The sequence below is a fragment of the Dasypus novemcinctus genome, chromosome 9, assembly GCF_030445035.2.
Source record: "Dasypus novemcinctus isolate mDasNov1 chromosome 9, mDasNov1.1.hap2, whole genome shotgun sequence".
NCBI lineage: Eukaryota > Metazoa > Chordata > Mammalia > Cingulata > Dasypodidae > Dasypus > Dasypus novemcinctus.
Genome location: NC_080681.1, coordinates 63,821,927 through 63,841,973, shown reverse-complemented (window position 1 = coordinate 63,841,973; position 20,047 = coordinate 63,821,927). Strand labels below are relative to the sequence as shown.

The window sequence follows — 20,047 nt, the reverse complement described above, 5'->3', positions numbered from 1 at the left end:
GGGTGATGTGAATAATTACAAACCAACCTATATATATTTTTTTACTGTAGGACTTTCCTTAATGCAAATTGTCTCCATAGTTTAATACAAAAGAGATTATTATACTAAAATAATCATCACCACATTTTGGCACAGCATAGCTATATTTATTTCTTTGCTCTTATGATGGATAAACTAAAGTATCTCATCTGGTTTAACTTAAGAAGCATCCCACTTTCTCAGGTCTGTAGCCAGGATAGGCTGGTTATGCTGCTAAAACAGACAACTTCAAACTCTCAGAAGCTTAAAATACTATAGATTTTCTTCTTGCTCACACTACACATTTATCTTGGGCATGGATAAGTTGGGCTGATCATAATCATTTTGGGACAACCCAGGCTGACAAAAACCACCAACACAAAGATTTTCATTAGTAGTGAAAGAGGACAAAAAGAGCTCTGGAGGGTTTCACCCTGGCAGTGAATTGTTTGGTCACAACCACTTGCAAATCATTGGTCAGAATTGGTCACATGCTTCATATTCTCACAAAAAGGCCAGGAAGTGCTATCCTACCATCTGCCTAGGAGGAAGACAGCTGGGATATTGATGAGTAACCCAATTACTACCATAAAGGGAATGAAAAAAAATTGTTTTCAAGCATTAGCTCTTTTAATTTGCTAGGGAATTAATTAACCATTGGTTATCCTAGCATCTTCTTTGGTTAAGAAACCATTTTTGGTATGTATCTAAATGCTTAACTTCCTTGAAAAGAGTTACTTCATTATATTATATATAGCTGAAATTCTATCAACAGCTTCAAACTTAGCTTTTTATTTTTTAAAAGATTCATTTATTTATTTATTTGTCTCCTTTTCCCCCTCCACCCCGGTTGTCTGTTCTCTGTGTCTATTTGCTGCGTCTTCTTTGTCCACTTCTGTTGTCAGCGGCATGGAAATCTGTGTTTCTTTTTGTTGCATCATCTTGTTGTGTCAGCTCTCCGTGTGTGTGGCACCATTCCTGGGCAGGCTGCACTTTCTTTTGCACTGGGTGGCTCCCCTTATGGGGCGTACTCCTTGTGCGTGAGACTCCCCTACGCGGGGGACACCCCTGTGTGGCAGGGCACTCCTTGCGCACATCAGCACTGCACATGGGCCAGCTCCACACGGGTCAAGGAGGCCCAGGGCTGGAACCGCGGACCTCCCATGTGTCAGACAGATGCCCTAACCACTGGGCCAAGTCCGCCACCCCAAACTTTAGCTTTATTACAATATTTGTAATGGTGTACATTTCTACACCCTTGCCAATGAGAAGATACAAATAATTTTGTATTGTTAGTCTGTCCTAAGGGTCTTAAAGATTCTACTCTTTTATATAAAAATGGCAAAACAAGCCTAACAATGGAGTGTGCACTTCGACATACGTGTCCAATAACAGGAACTAGATTACATTCTTTTGTGTGATTCTTTGCAGAAGAGGGAGTATATGCATTAGGAAGATAATTGACTGGATGTACTAGTATGACATGTGGCTATTAAATGGAATTTTAATTAATTCAGGTAATCTGAGATCCATACTTTATTCACTCAACCAACTGAAAATGAAACTTTAGTAGGAACTTAGAAAACAAAAGTCTTGAAGACTCAGGCCATAATCTAATGGCGTTCACAATCAACTCGGGCAAATAGATATGTGAATATATAATGAAAAAGTATATACTGCACGATAAAGATACTAGTTCTATGGTAAATGTACCTACAGAGTGCCATCGGAACACCAAGAGTTGGTGCAAAACCAACCTGGAGGTGTCAGTGAGATCTTCCCAGAGTGGGGTTAGAAAATGACCTGTAACTGAGGTCTTGAGGTGGAATTCTCAGTGGAAGAAGGGAAGATAAGAACATTGCAAACAGAACAAGCAGCATGAGTCATTAAATGCATGGAAGTGTGAAAACATGTGCAGTTGAACATATATGTATATGAGGTGGGGGGGGGGGTCCTTGGAGAGAGGTGATAGGAGATGAGTCTGTCAGAAAACCTTGAGCCTGACAGAACAGGTCTTGACTTGGGATTGCCTCAGAAGAATATATTCCTTTTTCAGGATAAGAAAGGAACTTAGGAAGAAGCATTAGTAAAGAGTTTGAAATTTACCCTGTAGGTCTCAGGGATCATTGGATCTCATAAAGCAAGAGAGCGACATGCCAGATTGAGGTTTTCAGGAAGCTAAGTAATTAAACTAAGTAATTATAGTGGATGCAGGAAACTAGAAACAGTTTCTAGAGATTAGGAGGCACACAGAACTTAAATCTTGGCTTTGTTGGCTTTATTCGGGCAACTAGATTCTAGGCAACTGAGATAAGTAACTAATTCTTGAAATTTAATTGATAATATTATGACTGTGTGCTTAGAAAATGGCAGCTGGTCCTTAATAACTTGATTCCTTTTTCTACATAAAATATCTCCATTACATTTTCTTTGAGATATCAATGCATTTGTTAGAAAAGAGCAGGCATTTTAATAGTAGTCATTGACTTCCTTGGTTATGAACACCTACTTGGTACTAGTATTTATTTAGGGATTTCTATTAAAAAATAGCAAAGGATATAGTGGGATTTCTATGGGAATCATTTAATGGAAAAGCATTCTATGACTTTAAGGCAAGAAAACACCAGTGAATAATACATGTAGTCACTGGCATAGTTTGAAGAATGATATGCAGCTGAAGTAAAATGAAAGTGCTGAGAGTGATATATACTCCAATAATTCCAAAAGAAGAATGGTCCCTGACAGTGTTCAGAAAGGATGCTATTATCAGTAGTAATAGCTGTTTTTGACATATAAGAATAAAAATGAAGGAATATGATTAGTGCCAAATTGACTAATTCTAAATAATCATCTCTAGAATGTCTAAACAGCTGTTTTGCTATATTCCCGTGGCTATAGAGAAGTATAATTTGAGAGATTTCAGAAATAAGCATAATTATCAGTAATGAAACATGTAGGTCATAATCTCGTCTTCCTTTTGATTTTTAAGTGCCATGCTTGTATCTGATGAATACATAAGTCATTATCTGTGTTACCAAATAATAGCCACTATTTTTGCTTCTAACATCACACCATTCCTTCCCAGCCAGACTTGGGAGAGACAATCCTAAAAACAAACAAACAAAAAGTAAACACAAAAAACTTTTGTAAATGTGTTACTGCATTTTTTGGATTTTGTTATTTTTAAACCGATATTTTTTATTTTTAAGTTTCTAAACCTTTAGGTCGCTTGCACTTTCACCTATAGGTTGTTTCAGTGTGTAAGTTTTGTGATCAGGTGGCCAGTAATTTGGGAATCAGTTTGATACTTAGACTGCCAGTCTCCTGAAAGGCCAAGAGATTATCCCTTTTGATACCTGTTGGGTACATTTGTGTAGTTCTTTATCATGCCATAGTACAAGAGCTGTTGTGTTCTTAGGAAATACATGCATCTTTGCCTTTTGAGTCTTAGGGTTATTTATTTTTTTCCTACAACTTTTTATTGGTCTAGATTATTAGAGAACAGATTTGGTAAAACAATATTCCCATGAGGAAGGAACAATTTTTAATATTCTAGGTCAGCCTTTTTGGGATAGAAAGCAATTTTGGCCGAAGGGCCATGATATTCTTCAATTGGTGAGCATGGAATTGGAGAGAGACAGACTCAGCCTGAAGGCCTGTGCTATTTACCGAGAAATAGATTGGAAGTGGAAGGAAAGGTATAAGGGGTTACATTTCATCTAATATAGTCTGACTTATTTATTGTTTCTGTATGACTATATCTCTATAGTGTTATAATTTTTTTCCTTATTCGGATATAGTTATACTATAACTAAGTGGTCTTACATACAAGCTTTTTCTTGTAAAGAGAGGAGATATTAACATCCTCAATTTTTTTAACTTTCGTAGGAACAAATGTTTATGGAATGCTAATTTGTATCATGCATAAAATTGAGGGTGACAAAATAGTTGCCCTAAAGAAGTTCTGGCTTAGTAAATATTTCCTTTTGTATATTCTCTTTATTTCATTTAGGTAAAGTTCTGGGAGCAAAGTGTTCCTTTGGCTGAAAATCTGTCCTTTCTGTTTTTAATAGAAAAACCTGAGGCTAGCCAGTATTGAGAAGTAGCTAATTGACAATACTGGAAAAGATATTATTTCCAGAATCAAGTCTTTTTCCCATTAATTGGAAAGTCACACATAATTATTCCTTAATGTAGTCCCACTTCCAAATAATTAAACTGAAAGTGAATGGGTGATAGAGCTTACTTTCAATATCTAGGTAATTATGAATGAATGTAGGTTTACTAATATAGGTTGTGATGGTTAGATTAATGTGTCAATTCGACCAGGTAATTGTGCCCAGTTGTTTCGTCAAGCAAGCCCTGGGCTAATAGTATATAAGGACATTTATGGACTTTAGTCACCAGTGACTTTACTGCATAGATAGCTGATTACATCTACATCAATCAGGGAGATTGCTGCCAGCAATGAGTGACGCTTTATCCAATCGGTTGAATGCCTTAAAAGTGGAAGTGATTTCAGCATTCAGAAAGAATTTTCCAGCTCATCTTTGGACAGCCAACATCTCCGGAAAACTCATCAAAGACCTTCATTGGATTTCGTTGGAGAACTGGTTTGTGGCCTACCTGCGGAACCTGGACTTGTACATTCCCACAGTCACATGAGAGACTCATAAAATCGCATATTATTGACAGATACCTCCTTTTGATTCTTTTTCCCTAGAGAACCCTAACTAATTCAGCAGTATTCAAATAAGTGACTTTTTATACTTAGATATATACAATTTTATGTATAAAATAATAAATATATGCTCTGTGTATAGAGTAATTTATGGTTAAAGAAGACGTTTTAGTTGTAGAAAGAATTTTGGAGTGAAATAGAGCTGAGTTTGAATAAAGCCTCCAGGGCTTACTAGTGTTCAGCTTTGAAACTTACCTCTCAGAACATGAATTTCTTCAAGTGTACAACAGGAGATGAAAGTACATATTGTGCAAAGTTATTTTAATATTTGCCAAGCTACTGGAATACAATAGACTATTGGGACTTAGCAGCTATTTTCTTTATTGTTGTTAATTTATTTTTTAATGAATATTTGAGTGCTATTATGAGCAAAAGATTGCAAGAAGGTTCTGAGGGAAGAACACAAAGAGAAATAAAATAAGATCTCGGTCTCAAAAGGAGTTTGCAATTGTTTATTTGGAGAAATAGATGAGTGCACACATCAAATAAATTTGAAACATACAAAACAATGCAAAACCTTTTAGGGCAGAAGTGTAATGCTGAAATAATTTTTATGTCACCAGAATGAAAATTCTAGATCATCATTGCCCTCTCTTCCAATCTTTATTTAGAGTTCTTCTCCCTAATATCTGAATACTTTTAATAAACTCAGAGATGTTCTTGAGTCCTTTATCAATAACTATGGTTGTCCAGCTATAATAAATAGGACTGAGTTTGCAATTATCATAGATTGTTTCAACTCAATTCTATATTAAGTTCTCACTGTTTTTTACAATTAGCCCAAAATCCCTACAACTGCATCTTTTAGGTTGGTTCCTTATCTAGGAAGTTTTCAGATATCAAAATTATTTTAGGAGGTCAAACTATACTTTAAAAAGATCAGCAAATACACTGCTGTCATCCCCTTCTCCCTAGTCCATGACAGACATTACTAATAAATCATAGCGTTCTTTCCTACTGGATGTGGTCTCACAAACCTTCTCATCTCAGTGTTTCAGTCAATCAGAAACAATTGATTTGACTTGGCATGTGAAATAACACTTTTTTGTCATCTTGACCTAAGCATTTCTGATTTTGAGAAAGTACCTGTTCTCTATCTTGAATGAAGTCAGATTCCACTGCCAGTGAATCTATATTTATGGAACTTTATAGTCTCTGCTAACTTTAATTCTGCCTTTTTGTTTCTTTTGATCTCATTATATGTTAGAATTCCATGAGATCAATCCTGAAAACATAATGGAATGCAATGGTTCACAAATATTAGCGTTTGTCAGAATCATCTGAAGACATTAAAGAACTGATTGCTGGGTCCCATTCACAGTTTCTGATTCAGTAGGTAGCAGTCCTCAAAAGCAGATCAAGAATATTCTTTAGGAAATATAATACCAAGTAATGCTGGTGCAGTGCTGATCATGTAACCACACTTGTAGAGCTACTGATATAATGAAAGGATAACAGACTACATATGGAATAGACTTGGATTCATCATTACTAAAGCTTTGATATTGAGTACACTTCTTAAGCTATCTGGGTCTCATATTTTCTCTAGATGTTTTCTCTGTAACACTACTTGAATTATAGAATTATTTTAAGCATTGTATGAAATAATATTTCAATCTCTATTAAAAAATAATAAACCATTTATAAATGTTTATTTCTTTTGTGTGCTTTCACTTCTTTACACTCGGTAAATTTGAAAAAAAAAACAGATCAGGAATTATTCTGAATGCTACAAGGTAATGGTAACCATGTTGTATTATTCTTGCTCTTTCTTCCAAGGAATGTTCCGTATTTTCAACCTCTATATTGTATTTAAGATAATGTCATAGTTATGCTTTGCTTTCAAATCTTGCCTTAGGCTTTAAGGAGAAAATTTTACTTTATTTAAGTTTGGGGATGTGGATATTAGTATCTCAGCAGGTACCTGTGTATGAAAGCTGAGGAGCCATTTTGAGGTTGGAATTCCCCTGTTTGCAGCAATACTTAAAAATGAATGTCATCATGCTTATAACATTTTTTAGATCCCACAAGGGAGTATACTATCTTAGTGCATGTATCAGATTGCATTGCAAAAGCAATGCACATTAAATTTTAAAATGTAATTTGTTAATTTACATGAATTACTTGCAAAATACTTTAGTATGAACATTTTTGAAAGAGGAACAGAGAAACCTGAAGTGTAAAGGAATTGCCTAAGGATAATGAAGAGGCTGGCTTAGGTTAGTCTCAAAGCACAGACTCCTGATAAATAATTCATTCACTTAGGTCATTTGATTTCTCTTCAATTTACCAGGGGTTTAATTTGTTTCCACATAAGTATTGCACATACAGATTCTTTATGTATAATAGATTTACTTTATTTTCATGTTTAATAATCAGTGAAAATATCAAGAATACTCTTTAGGAAACATAATTTTATTTGTGACAAAATAGTTCTTAATTATAATGCAGTGTTTCTGGACAGTATAAGAGATAACTTAGAATCAAAAGAAGAATTACTATGCTTACCATAAATCTCCTTGACAACAAGCTCAATGTTGTGAATACAGAATCATTTGAGAATTTTATGCCAATTTAAGTGTCTCTCACCTAGGCATCTCATTTCTTTATAAATATTTGAGACTTTAATAGGAATTCTTCAAAATCTCATTAAACATTGTTGCTTTTAAAAATAGTTTTAGACATCTGACTCAGTTGTATTTGAAATATTTCCCTCATTTTTCATCATCATTGCCATTGTCCTTTTATCATCTTTGCCTTTCTCCATTATTGTTTGCTCTGTGAAATACTGTGAGAATCAAGTTCAAAGGACATTTTGCTTACTTTACCAAAAGGAAGCTTCTTATTGGAAGTCCACTCTGGAAATAAAAAAAGAAATGATTCAGACTTTGGATCTTCCCACTTATAGAATATATAGGATAACTTGGGCAGTTCCCATCCCCCAAACTTCTGGCTTCTTTTGAAATAAAAAGAAAGTCCTTTCAGCATATAGTATTCTGTACAGATTGCCTTCTTGTCTTTGGCGGAGCTCCTGTTTCTCCTGTGAATCATTTCTCAGTACACAGTGTTACCATTGTGCTATGTGAAAGAGAAAATCATGCTGGGTGGTGGTGCAGCTACTCCATTGAGAAGGTCACAAGTTCATGTCTGCTTTGCCTTCTGCCTAACAAGAAGTGTTCTGGCTAAGGAATAGATAACTGCAATATTCCCCTGGGTATTGAAAGTTAGGCTTTTAGTGGTATCCCAACGTGGTGTCCAAAGGCCATTAGTAGTGGTGAATTCAAGACATGTCTTATTCTTGCCTTCGGTCTGTCATTTAGCATCTTTTTTCCAGCATCTCTTCTCAGTGGCTATAAGAATGGATTTGGGTAAAGACTTGGTTAAAGTGGCTCAGAAGGAGACAGAGGGTGGGTAATGAGAGCCCCAAATAAAGGCGCTTGCAGTTTAACCAAGTGACCTTTATTTGTTATGCAAGCATGTATTTAATACCTGCTCTATGCCTAGCACTATTCTAGGTGCTAGGGCTAGTATGGTTAATAAAACATTAATGGTCTCTGTCCTCAAGGAAATTTTATTTTAGTGAATGACAGACAATTACAATTTCAGAGAGTGATTGATGTTAAGTAAGATCGGGGAGGATAGTCATGTTGTTTTATATAAGATAGTTAGAGAAAGCTTCTCTGAGAAGAAGACATGTAAAAAATACCTCAAGAAAATGAGGTAGAAGCCATAGAAAGACCTGGAGAAAGAGCCTTCCAGAAAGAGGTAACAGCAAATGCAATGACCAAGAGGTATGAGTGTGCTTGGCCCTGTGGGACCATGGTGTAAATTCAACATAAATTTGAAATCAGAAGGTTTTGTTGATAAGAGATTATATACAGCTATATAAAAAATGTATGAAAATATTACATTAAGAATAAAAGGATATTACCACTTTAAAAGCCATGTTTGAATCATGAAGGCATAAAATAATATTTTCTGCCATAAACCCTTTTCCCAGCAGAGCAACCACAGGGTTAAAACAATATCCTTCATACATAATGTACTGTAACTGCTTTTTTAACAACTGAAAATGTACAGAAATGGTGTTTTGACTGTCTATCTTTAGTCTTTAGCTATTGCTGTCACGATTCAGAAGTTTGGATCTCTGCCTTAAGAGGCATATTTCCTTAGCTGTAAAAAATAATCTGAAGGAGACTTGAGTAGATATTTCTCCAAAAAAAGATATACAAATGGTGAAAAAGCTCATGAAGAGATGCTTAACATTATTAGCCATTAGAGAAATGCAAAATAAAACCACAATGAGATACCATTTCACACCCACTAAGATGGTTACAATTAAAATAATAAATTAAAAAAGCAGACAACTACAAGTTCACCAGAGGATGTGGAGAAAAAGGAACACTGGTTCACTGTTGGTGGGAATGTAAAATGGTGCAACTGATGTGGAAGGAAGACAGTTTGGTGGTTCCTCAGAGTTAAGGATTGAATAACTGGCCTGGCAATCCCACTTGTGGGTATACAGTCAAAAGAATTGAAAGCAGGGACTCGAACAAATATTTGCACACTGATGTTCAGAGTGATTATTCTCACCTGACAAAAGGTGGAAGCAATCCAAGTGTCCATCAATTGGATGAATGAATAAACAAAATGTGATATAAGCACACAATGGAATATTCAGCTGTAAAAAATAAAGATCTAACACTTGAAATGACATGGATGAACCTTGAAGACATGTTGAGTGAAATAAGGCAGGCAAAAAGGACAACTATTGTATGATCTCACTGATAGGAAATAATTAGAATAAGCAAATTTATAGAGTCAGAATCTAGAATATAAGCTACCGTGGGATGGGTTGGGTAGGAAATAGGGAGTTAAGGCTTAAAATGTACTGAGTTTTCTATTTGGGATGATAGAAAATTTTGGTAATGGATGGTGGTAATAAAAGCACAAAATTGACTGTAATTAACTGCACTGAATCATATATTTGAATGTGGTTAAAAGGGGGAAATTTTGGGTTGTATATATGTTATTAGAATTTAAAAAAATTAAAAATTCATAGGCTCATACAGCACAAACAGTAAACCCTAAGGTAAACCATGGACTAAAGTTAATACTACAATTATAAAAATGTGCTTTCATCAGTGGTAACAAATGTATCACACCATGCATGTTGTTAATAAAAAAGCTGATATATGTGAACCCTGTATTTTATGCATGACTCTTCTGTATACTCAAAAAGTTCCCTTGTAAAAATTGAAAAAATAATCTGAAGGAATCTACAGCCCTAATCATGGGTGTGATTTTAGAATATAAACCACTTGCTATAAGAACTGGTGTCCCTTTTCTTTTCTTTTGATTCTCGTTTGTGTTCTCAATATGCTTTGCTTTGAATTTGTTCATATATTGATGAAGATGAAATGCTCTTTGGCTTCTATGTGTGGCAAGTCATGCCCACTAATTTTAACTGATACTGTACACTGTACCACTGGCATCCAAGTCTGCATCTGGAAATCCAGAAACCTGAAATCAGAGGAGGTGCTAGCTACAGATATGAAGGAGGAATTAAAGAACTCCTGCATGTAACTTTGGTATTGACATGAAGTAGACCCCTTAAAGTATTTTCTAAAAATAGAACTGCATTCAGTAAAAGGGGGAACAATTTAAAAATATTACACAAAAGCAGTATCATCAATAATTTGGTTTCCTACTCCCTCCACCCTACCCACAAAGATCGAAGATGGCTGCCTCATCTGTTAGCTTGTTTTTGCTCATTGTCTGTACTCGTCTGCTCATTGTTTTTGCTAATCATTGTCTGCTCATTGTTTTGTGAAAAAGGTTGATCAAGTCAGAGCTATAATAAACGACTATATAAAACTTTTTAGATTTATGCTTTAATATTTAGTAACAAATATGCAAATTCAAGCTATAACCCAGACTGACCAGAGAAAATGATGAAAATGAATCATATTCTTGGCACATAGTATATACTCAGTAAGTATGCATTTGAGTAACATATGAATTAGTTAAGAATATAGAATTAAGGAGGAAGAACAATAAGATTTCATTTTAGACATCAAAGTTTTTGAGGTATTCATGGCACTATAGCTGCCCATTGAGAAGGGGGACTGTTATTTGGGAAAGTGGTCAGGACAGGAAATACAGATTAGAAGTCAGCTAGAGTTCCCATTCCAAGAAGGATTTCTCACCAATTAGCCACACACACACACACAAAATCTGGAATCTTCTGCTGTTCCTCACCAAAAGCACCCCGGTGGCTTTGAGGACTAGTTACAGCAGAGTGAGCTTTAGCAAATCACTCTGGATGGTCCAAGGGGCAGGACCCATAGCATAAGTATGAATTAATAATAAAGCCAAGAATGTAAACTCTGAAGGCTTGGGAAAAGAATAGTTAAATAAAGAGATTATAAACTGTATAACCATTTTTAATGTTTCAGATTTTTGTGACTGATAATATTCTATGAAAGGTTCTCGTTCCAGATAAGATGGAATAATCATGTTCCATTCTGTCTTTATCATGTAATTCAGCTTTAAGACCTGGGCAGAACGAATGGGGCTGCTAATTCATAATTTTGAGAAGTAAATGTTTATAGGTGGATCAGGGAAGCAGATATGGCCCAACAGATAGGGCGTCCGCCTACCACATGGGAGGTCCAAGGTTCAAACCCAGGGCCTCCTGACCCGTGTGATGAGCTGCCCCTGCGTAGTGCTGATGTGCGCCAGGAGTGCTGTGCCACGCAGGGTTGTGTCCCATGTAGGGGAGCCCCACGCGCAAGGAGTGTGCCCCATAAGGAGAGCTGCCCAGCACGAAAGAAAGTGCAGCCAGGAGTGGCGCAGCACACACAGAGAGAGCTGACGCACAAAAAGAGACATGGATTCTGAGTGCCGCTAACAAGAAACAGGCGGAAACAGAAGAACACACAGCGAATGGACACAGAGAGCAGACAACTGGGGGAGGGTGGGGAAGGGGAGAGAAAAAAAATGTTTATAGATGGATCAAAGAAGAAGGTTCAATAGGTGGATTAAAAAAGAAGTTTCAACAGTAAGAAAATAAACAATCTAATTAGAAAATAGATAAAACTCTTAAACAGACACTTCACCAAAGAGGATATATGATTGGAAAATTAGCAAATGAAAATATGATCAACATTAGCAATTGGGGAAATGTAAATGAAACATCACTGCACATCTATTCGAATGGCTAAAAGAAAAATATTGACAATATCAAGTGCTAGAGAGGATGTAGAGCTGCTGGACTCTCATACACGGCTGATGGAAATGCAAAATGATACAACTGTTCTGGAAAATAGTTTGTCATTTTGTTATAAAGATGAACATACACTTAACATATCACCTAGAAATCCACTCTTGCGTATTTATCCTAGAGAAATGATGCTGTATGCTCATACAAAAACCAATACGTGGATATTTATAGCAGCTGTATTCATGATGGTCCCAAACTGGAAACAGCTCAAATACCCTTCAGTTGGTGAATGGATAAACAAACAGTGGCACATCTATACAGTGGAATACTATTTGGAATAAAAATGAACAAGCTATTGATAAATGTAACATCTTAGATAAGCCTTGAAAACATTATGCTGAGGATAGAAGCCAATCCCAAAACATTTAATGATGCATGATTCCATTTATAATACAATACTGGAAAGACAAAGCTGTAGTGATGGAGAATAGATCAAGGGTTGCCAGGGATTGGGTAGGTGTGGAAAGGTATAACTGTAAAGGAATAGCACAGGAAAATTGTTGGGGGGCTGATGGAACTGTTTTGTAACCTGCTTTTAGTGGTGGTTACATAATGTATACATGTGTTAAATTTCATAACACTGTGCACCAAAAAAGGCCAATCTCATTGTCTGGTAAGTTTAAAATAAAACGAGGCCAATTTAAAAAATTTCTAATGCATTCAGATTTAAAATTAACTGGAAATATAGTGATAAAACAAGTCTTCTTGAAAATAAATGAGCTGATCTTGAACTAGCCCCTTACTTAAGAAGCATTTTCCATTTTGATATATATTCTGTACCCTTTTTAGTTTCATAATATTAATATGTTACTTTAAGAATATACGTTTCTATAGAATAGCTTGCAAGTGTATACTTACATATGTAATAGATCCCTAAATATAGTGGATTTGATCTAATTTTAATATGTGCAATACTCTTTCTATGATTTCTAGTATTATAGTTAGTTGGACTTACAAAGGTAATTGTTTACATTTTACATTTTTAACTCTGAAGATTAATACTATGCCATTTTTCTTCCACATTTCACAGAAGACTGCTGACATGGTAGAAAATATTAAAAAATTAAAAGATGATTTTAGATAAAGAGATTTTCCCAGATAGGCCTCTATTTTTAAACATATATATATCCCTAGAATCTTATTCATTTGATATCACACTTTCAGATAATTTGCTGATAGGTTAGTATTATCTTTGGGAATTGGAGCACCCTCTTTTTATGTAGTTTAAATACCTCCCATGGGAACAGTTTCTCTCCTTGCATTTCTCTCCATCTGACTCATCCTTGCTAGTATCTCTACATGTTGACAATGACCTAGGAAACAAAGAGAGGAGCTTCCCTAGTATTTTTATCTATGCAATCTGCCTTCACAGAATGTGACTTGTGAAAGAAGCACCCAATTACTCTGCCAAAACCAGAAAGCATTGTGAGGAGAGAGCCTGGCAAGTCTTTCCTAGCCAATTCACCACTTAATGGGGCTTACAGCCCCTGGTATTCTGCTTTGTCCTGGAACACTGCAGTAAGGGTGTGAATAATAATTATTTTAACATTATTTTTATAAGAACAAAGAAATGAGAGTTAAAATGATAAACATAGCCAAGCGGCTATGATTTAGCAAGTAAAGTTTGGAAGCCTTTGTAAGCTCAGGTACAGGAAGTTAGGATATTGATTGGAAAAGCTTTCAAGACAGTTAAGGGGAATTGGGGTTAATAGGAGGGGTGATTTGGGACACTGAATACATTCATATTTTCCAGCAATAAACATTAATCCATCAGGTTGCCATGTCAGGCACTGGAGATAGAAAGATGACTAAAATAGTTTATGTCCTTATGGCACTCACAGACTAGTTGAAGAGACAAATGAAAATACACCCTATTATACAACCTTCCCAGGGATTAACCCAGTGCTCGTGGAACACAGATGGGATGAAGCATCTGACTCTGCCTATGGGAAATGGGAAAGATTTCATTGAAAATTTTCATTTGAATTGAGCCTTAATGTATGACACATAGTATTTATTCTGGCAAAGAAAATAAAGGAATAGCACTCCAGGCAGTGAAAACTGCATGTAAAGAATACACAGAATTGTCAGATACTGCTTAATGCCACTATTACACTATTGCTGTAATTTGAGGGAGTTTATCCCATTATTGTCTGATCCCCCCATCCAGCCCTGTCTTATTCTGAATTAAGGGAGTCATTTGTTTTATTCATTCAATAACTTTTTATTGTGCAGCTACCTATTATTCTGGGAGGTGGGATTATAGAATTGAACAAAATGAAGCCCTTGCCCTCATGAAATTTAAATTCTTGGGGTAGTAAGCAAATGATAATCAAGTAAATAAGTAAAATATGTACTATGTTAAATCATAACAGATACTATGGAGAAAAATAAAGCAGAATGGGGTCAGATTGTACTTCTGTAAAGGGACATTAGAGAAGATTTTATCAAGGAAATATTTGGATAAACTGTGGAAGGAGAAGAAGGAATAAACCATGCAGATAGCTGGGAAAAAAGGAAGCTTACATGGCATGTTCAATGACCAGAAGAGAGGCCAGTGTGACTGGGGCAGGGGAAGCTAAGGGGAGAGCAGAGTATTCTGTTGGAGGAGGCGACAGTTGTTTCTTGGTGTTTTTCTATATTCACTTATTACCTTGCCTGTGTAATAAGTGGCTGAAGGAAAGACTCTTGCATACCTTTACTTGAATAGAACCTAATGATTGTGCTCAGAAGATGCATTGCTTTAGAAATAGGAACTGGATAGTGAAATAAAGATATGATCAACAATATCTTAACTCTGTTAACATTGATAGTTTAAAATCAATTCTTTTTAAAAAGCTTCTGAATTGTCTTCTAGAATAACTAACTTCGTATTTACAGTAAATGTGAGCCATATTAGTGTTCAGAGTTCTGTTCAGTATAATTCTATTGCATAGAAGCTGCAGGTTTTGTACCTTTAAAGTACTTTAGTTTTATAATGACAAGGTCATTTAAAAAATAGAGAAAAATTACTTTAGGTCAACTTTTAAAGTCTGAAGAATGTTGACTATAAAAATAATGTATTTTTATTTAAAATGATTTGATTACAAAACTTTGAGTTTTAAACATTTTCACAATATTATTATTTACATTATAACTTTGTCATTTTCTTTAGCTATACTTAATTTGCCCTTTATTTCAATTTAATTAAAATAAAAATGGTTTCAATTTGCCCATAATATTTATAAGAAAATCATAAATTATTTGATTAATACTTATCATATAACTCTTTTCAAAATTTTTAATGGTATTTATTCAGATAAATTCTTAATTTTTACTGCTTTTACAGGTTATGGATACCAGGAATTTCATGACTTAAAATTGAAACCTAATCATAATTGAGATTCTCTAATAATTCCCAACTGCAACTATCTGTACACAGATAAATTGACTCTGCATTACTTATTTTTCTCTTCGAGGTACCAAGAGCAAAGGATTGTGTGTGGATAGATAGATTGTCACTTTAGTTTGTTTGCACCTTCCTAAGCACTCAAAAGGGCAAATAAATTCTATTTGCCTTCTTACTTTTTCTTCTGTTTTTCTAAACCTCTCTTAATAGCAGTATTCTTTGGTGAAATAAGGTAGTGTGCTACCTACTTTTACTGTGCTTTCGTTACTCTTTCTTAAGTACCATCCCTGGTTTCTTACATTCTAGATTCATCTTTGATTTCAATATTTGATACATTGCCAGTTTTTCTTTGTCATTTTGTTTCTGAGAATCAAACTTTCATTCATTTGCTTGTAAACACCCCTTTTTTTTTTTTTGAGATAACTAATTCAGACTTTACAATATCACAATTTCTTTTAAGTTTTGTAATCCACTTAGCTGTCTTTGATATTCCTAGAAAGTTTTTTGAGAGTAGGTGGAGTTAACAGACCACATATTTTTGAGGACTTTATTTCTTAGAAAAAGTTTCATAATCCCTATAGCTGGGACATCGTCACAATAGGAAAATTGGAAAGATTAATGTGAAGTGTCACATGATGTCATATAAATTGACAATAAGGTTGAAAAGTTATTACAATTGCAACATTAAACTGTTTTAAGTTAGTTCATGTCAACATTTCTTTATCTGAACTCCATTTGCATATGGCTAAATCCAGGTTTAAATTTCATTATCATTTTTTTAGGAAGAATTACCTAAAATTCTTACTATATTTTGGCACCTTTAAAAAGTGCATATGTTCACGAAAGACTTTTAGTGACCTCAAGTTGCTATTATAATTTTTGCAAATGCCACTCTGAATTTTGGCAGAATCACATATTCTCTTGTCCCAGTTTTAAATCATATTATTATTGGACAAAAGTCCCAACTTTGTTTTCTTAATGCAAGAAATAATAGGTAGCAGTAACCATATTTTCTCACATGCTACTAACAAGTATATATAAAACATAACAGTAGATCTTATAAGGACAAAATTAAAATTTTTATCTCTCTGTATCATATAATGAAAGAGTACTTAACTGAGAATCAGAAAACATGGGTTAATTTTAGCTAAAACATCAGCTACCCATTTGACTTTGGACAAATCACTTAAGTTCTCTAGATCTGTTTCCTCATTTTTGAAATGAGTTGCTGAGCAGGGTTATTACTAGGATTCATGTCAACTCTAAAATTTCATGACTTTGCCTTTGTTCCTAAAATATTTTAATTAATTATTGCAATATGTATATGCTTCCCAAAAGAGTACCTGTAAACCAATAGCATAAACCTTTCCTATTATGTTTGAACCATCCTCCATCACAACTCTGTAGGATCTGCTTATTCCTACATGAAGGTGATAGTCTGCTCTCATTTAAGCCCTTTACATATTTAGCATGGTTTTAGCTAGAGTATATGACATATATGAATGATTTTACAAGGCTGGAAGACAGCAGATCTTAGAGAAAAAAAAGTATTTCTCCCTTTTTTTCTGAAGTCTTATTGTGAATCATCCCTTTTCTGCCTCTCTCGTTGACGAGCCCTAGTTCTCTCGTTGACGAGCCCTAGTTCTGCTATGTCAAATTTGTGTGAGATCAGGTTGGCCTTGGATACAACCATTTACTGTTACAGACTTTTCACAACATCCATAAACTTCAAGTACCGCAATGTTCTTTTTACTTCCATGTGTCCTTTGGAGTAGAGAAGACACATTCCGGGATGTTTCTAAATGAAATGTCAGGTTACAATGCTCTGCCTTTGGTCTTGAGATGTTTTTTTGGACTTCTCTGTGTATGTGTTTCACTTGCAAGCCCTTGTGAATAAAGTACACTAGCATACACTCTCAGGTAAATATATACACATACACAGACATATCATTTTGTACAAGTACCTGTGCACACACATAAACATGTCTAGTACTTGACTTTGGACTTTGCACTTTCACTGGACGTGTTTATTTTAACCCCCTATCTGTTTGGGGAGCTTTGGTGTCAGAAGTGGCTTTGCATCTAACATCAAGTGGCTGCTTTGGACAACCCATGAAAAATGAGCTTTAACAGGAAGAATGAGGGTAATGTTTATTGGAATAAAGATTAGGCTCTAAATTCCTTGGGGGAATGAACCAAATCCAATGTTTTTCTTTTAGCTGACATTTTTTATATTTATGCTATTTTGAATCTTCTGGAGAAGGGAGGAAAAAAATAATCCAGCAAATCAGTTCTTTCATCCAGAAATGGAATTCGGAAGGCTTTTTAAGCTAGGCTTTTTGACAATCCCTGATTTCATCAGTTTTGATGTGATGGGGGTAACAGTAGCTTCACAAATTTTGTAAAACTCAGCAATGGAGGATTTGTTAAGGGGGAAATAGAGTGTAGTTGTTTAAATAATCCTGGGCCAATAAGCATTTGGTAGGTGGAGTTACTGTATGTGCATTACAGAGCAAGATAATTCTGAATGAAGACTTTAAACAGTACACATGTTGGAGAGATTCTGGTTTCACTCTTTGCACAAACAAAACAGGTGACTAGGAGACTAGGTTTTGCTTACTTTCCATTAGTGGATGCAGCTTGTTTGATAAGATTTTTAAAAATACATGTAAGGATTTCTCAGAAGTCCTTATGAATATTTCATGAGTTGATAAATTCCGCTGAATGAATTCAGTGTCAGTGTGTGCTTGCAGACAAACCTCATCCACAAGGAGGCTACTGACATAGGAAGCACTTGGGCGCATTTTCAGAGGCAAAGCCTGGCTGATAAAGCTCCTTGTGACAGCCCTGACTTGCCATTCTTCCAGTATGCCGCTTTTGCTCTAAGCAGCTCATGCATTGAAGCCACAGCGTCCCAAATTAGACTGGAAATAGTTTGCAGACTTATCAGCCTTCCTACCTGCAGCAGTGCCTCTGCTATGTATGAGGTTTTTGTTTTGGATGGTAAAAGCTAGCACTCCGTATAAGACATGACAGCAAAGGATTCTTCAAAGGAACTTACTGCTTCTGAATCTGAGATTTGCATAAAGACTTTCAAAGAACAGATGCACTTAGAACTTGAGCTTCCGAGGGTACCGGGAAACAGACCTACATCTCCTAAAATTTCTCCACGCAGTTCGCCCAGGAACTCACCATGCTTTTTCAGAAAGTTGCTGGTGAATAAAAGCATTCGGCAGCGTCGTCGCTTCACTGTGGCTCATACATGGTAAGAAGGGATTTGGAGGCATCTATAGCGCTTTTCAGATTATTACATTAACAGCAATAATTTAGAAATGCTGAAAGTGGGAAATTCGAGTTTTGTTGGTAATACATGCAAGTGTCAAATGAATGGAGAACGGGTTGGCTGAAGAATTGGCTGTTATATTATCATTGTGCTGCTAGCTGCTTCCAGATAAAATAAGACTAACTGTATAGGGTCTTTAAAATTACTGCTTATAAAATAATTCATGGCTAGTACTAAGTAAAGCGATTAATGAAGGAGTTTTAAAATTTAAGTTTTCACTTAATCTCTGTTCAAGTGTAGGTGACTTTGTTTTGTGGTGTGGATGACTTTTATTTGATAGTATATTTTTGGTATAAGATTCGGTGTTTTAATCTTTGTTCATTTAATCTTTGAAATAATCAAAAATGTCAGACTAATTTATTGTCCTACTATGGTTTATAGTAGTTTTTTATTTATTGCTTTTATCCTTATCCTATTTGAGGAAAGGAAAAACTAACTTCCTACTTTTGGAACTGCACAATTAATTAGTTTTATTTTGATTCCAAATTACTATTATCATTGAGACTTTTATTTTTTTTAAAACTGACTAAAAATGTATAGATATTTTGGGAATGCCAAGTAAATAAATTCAAGATCCCTCCATAAAAATTTCAGTGAAACTGCTGCCACATTTAATATACATATTTTAAAAGGACTGCATATACAAAAGGATAGCCTCTTTAAATGAGTATAACAAGTAAACATAAGGAAAAGTACATTGAAATGAAATCAGTTTTAACTATAAACTAGGCCTCCAGGTATTCAAATTTCTTTGAAGAAGATATTTTCTTTCAGATTAAGGTATCCTTCGAAATTGAGTTTCTATACCTGTAGTTGTTATTTAATAGGGTTCATATTAATAAAGGGAGCCAGTACCGCTGAAAGGCAATTCTAAGTCAGAGATTTTGTTATTGCAGACTAGATGGCCAACCAACATTAGAAACTGAGGCTATCTGGTCTTTGAAAATTAATTTTTACTTGAATTCTGATTTCTACTCATCTTACTGCCTCATTTCCTCTACAATGCATTGTAACTAAAGTTACTTTTAGAAAGATAGAGCTTGCTATGGATGAACATTATATGTATAGCCAACATGTAGTTCATCTGGCTATGATGTGATTGTTCTTGTTCTCTGACAAGCAACTGTTGTTTGTATAACTGCTTCGTTGGAGAATTTTTTGGCCACTTCTTAATGAATTAAATCTTATTATTTAGTTGTGATCCATACTGGCAGAATATATATGATTAATTTTCAAAATCTATTACTGGTAGAATTTGTGATGGAGAAGGTT

At 35.1% G+C, this 20,047-nt stretch overlaps 1 protein-coding gene across 5 annotated transcripts in view; it reads left to right on the top strand.

The window, feature by feature from the left end:
* PDE4B (phosphodiesterase 4B) overlaps positions 1 to 20,047 on the top strand; it is a 778,920-nt gene that overhangs the window by 322,970 nt on the left and 435,903 nt on the right. Inside the window, exon 1 of one of the 5 annotated variants that reach the window (XM_058303420.2) lies at positions 17,793 to 18,697. The exons of 3 other annotated variants lie outside the window; for them this stretch is intronic. In XM_058303420.2, the coding sequence (XP_058159403.1) occupies positions 18,462 to 18,697 (236 nt within the window). In that variant the 5' untranslated portion in view covers positions 17,793 to 18,461. Of the gene's footprint in view, positions 1 to 17,792; positions 18,698 to 20,047 lie in introns of those variants that run through there. One more of the 5 variants, XM_071217403.1, reaches the window with a different exon arrangement.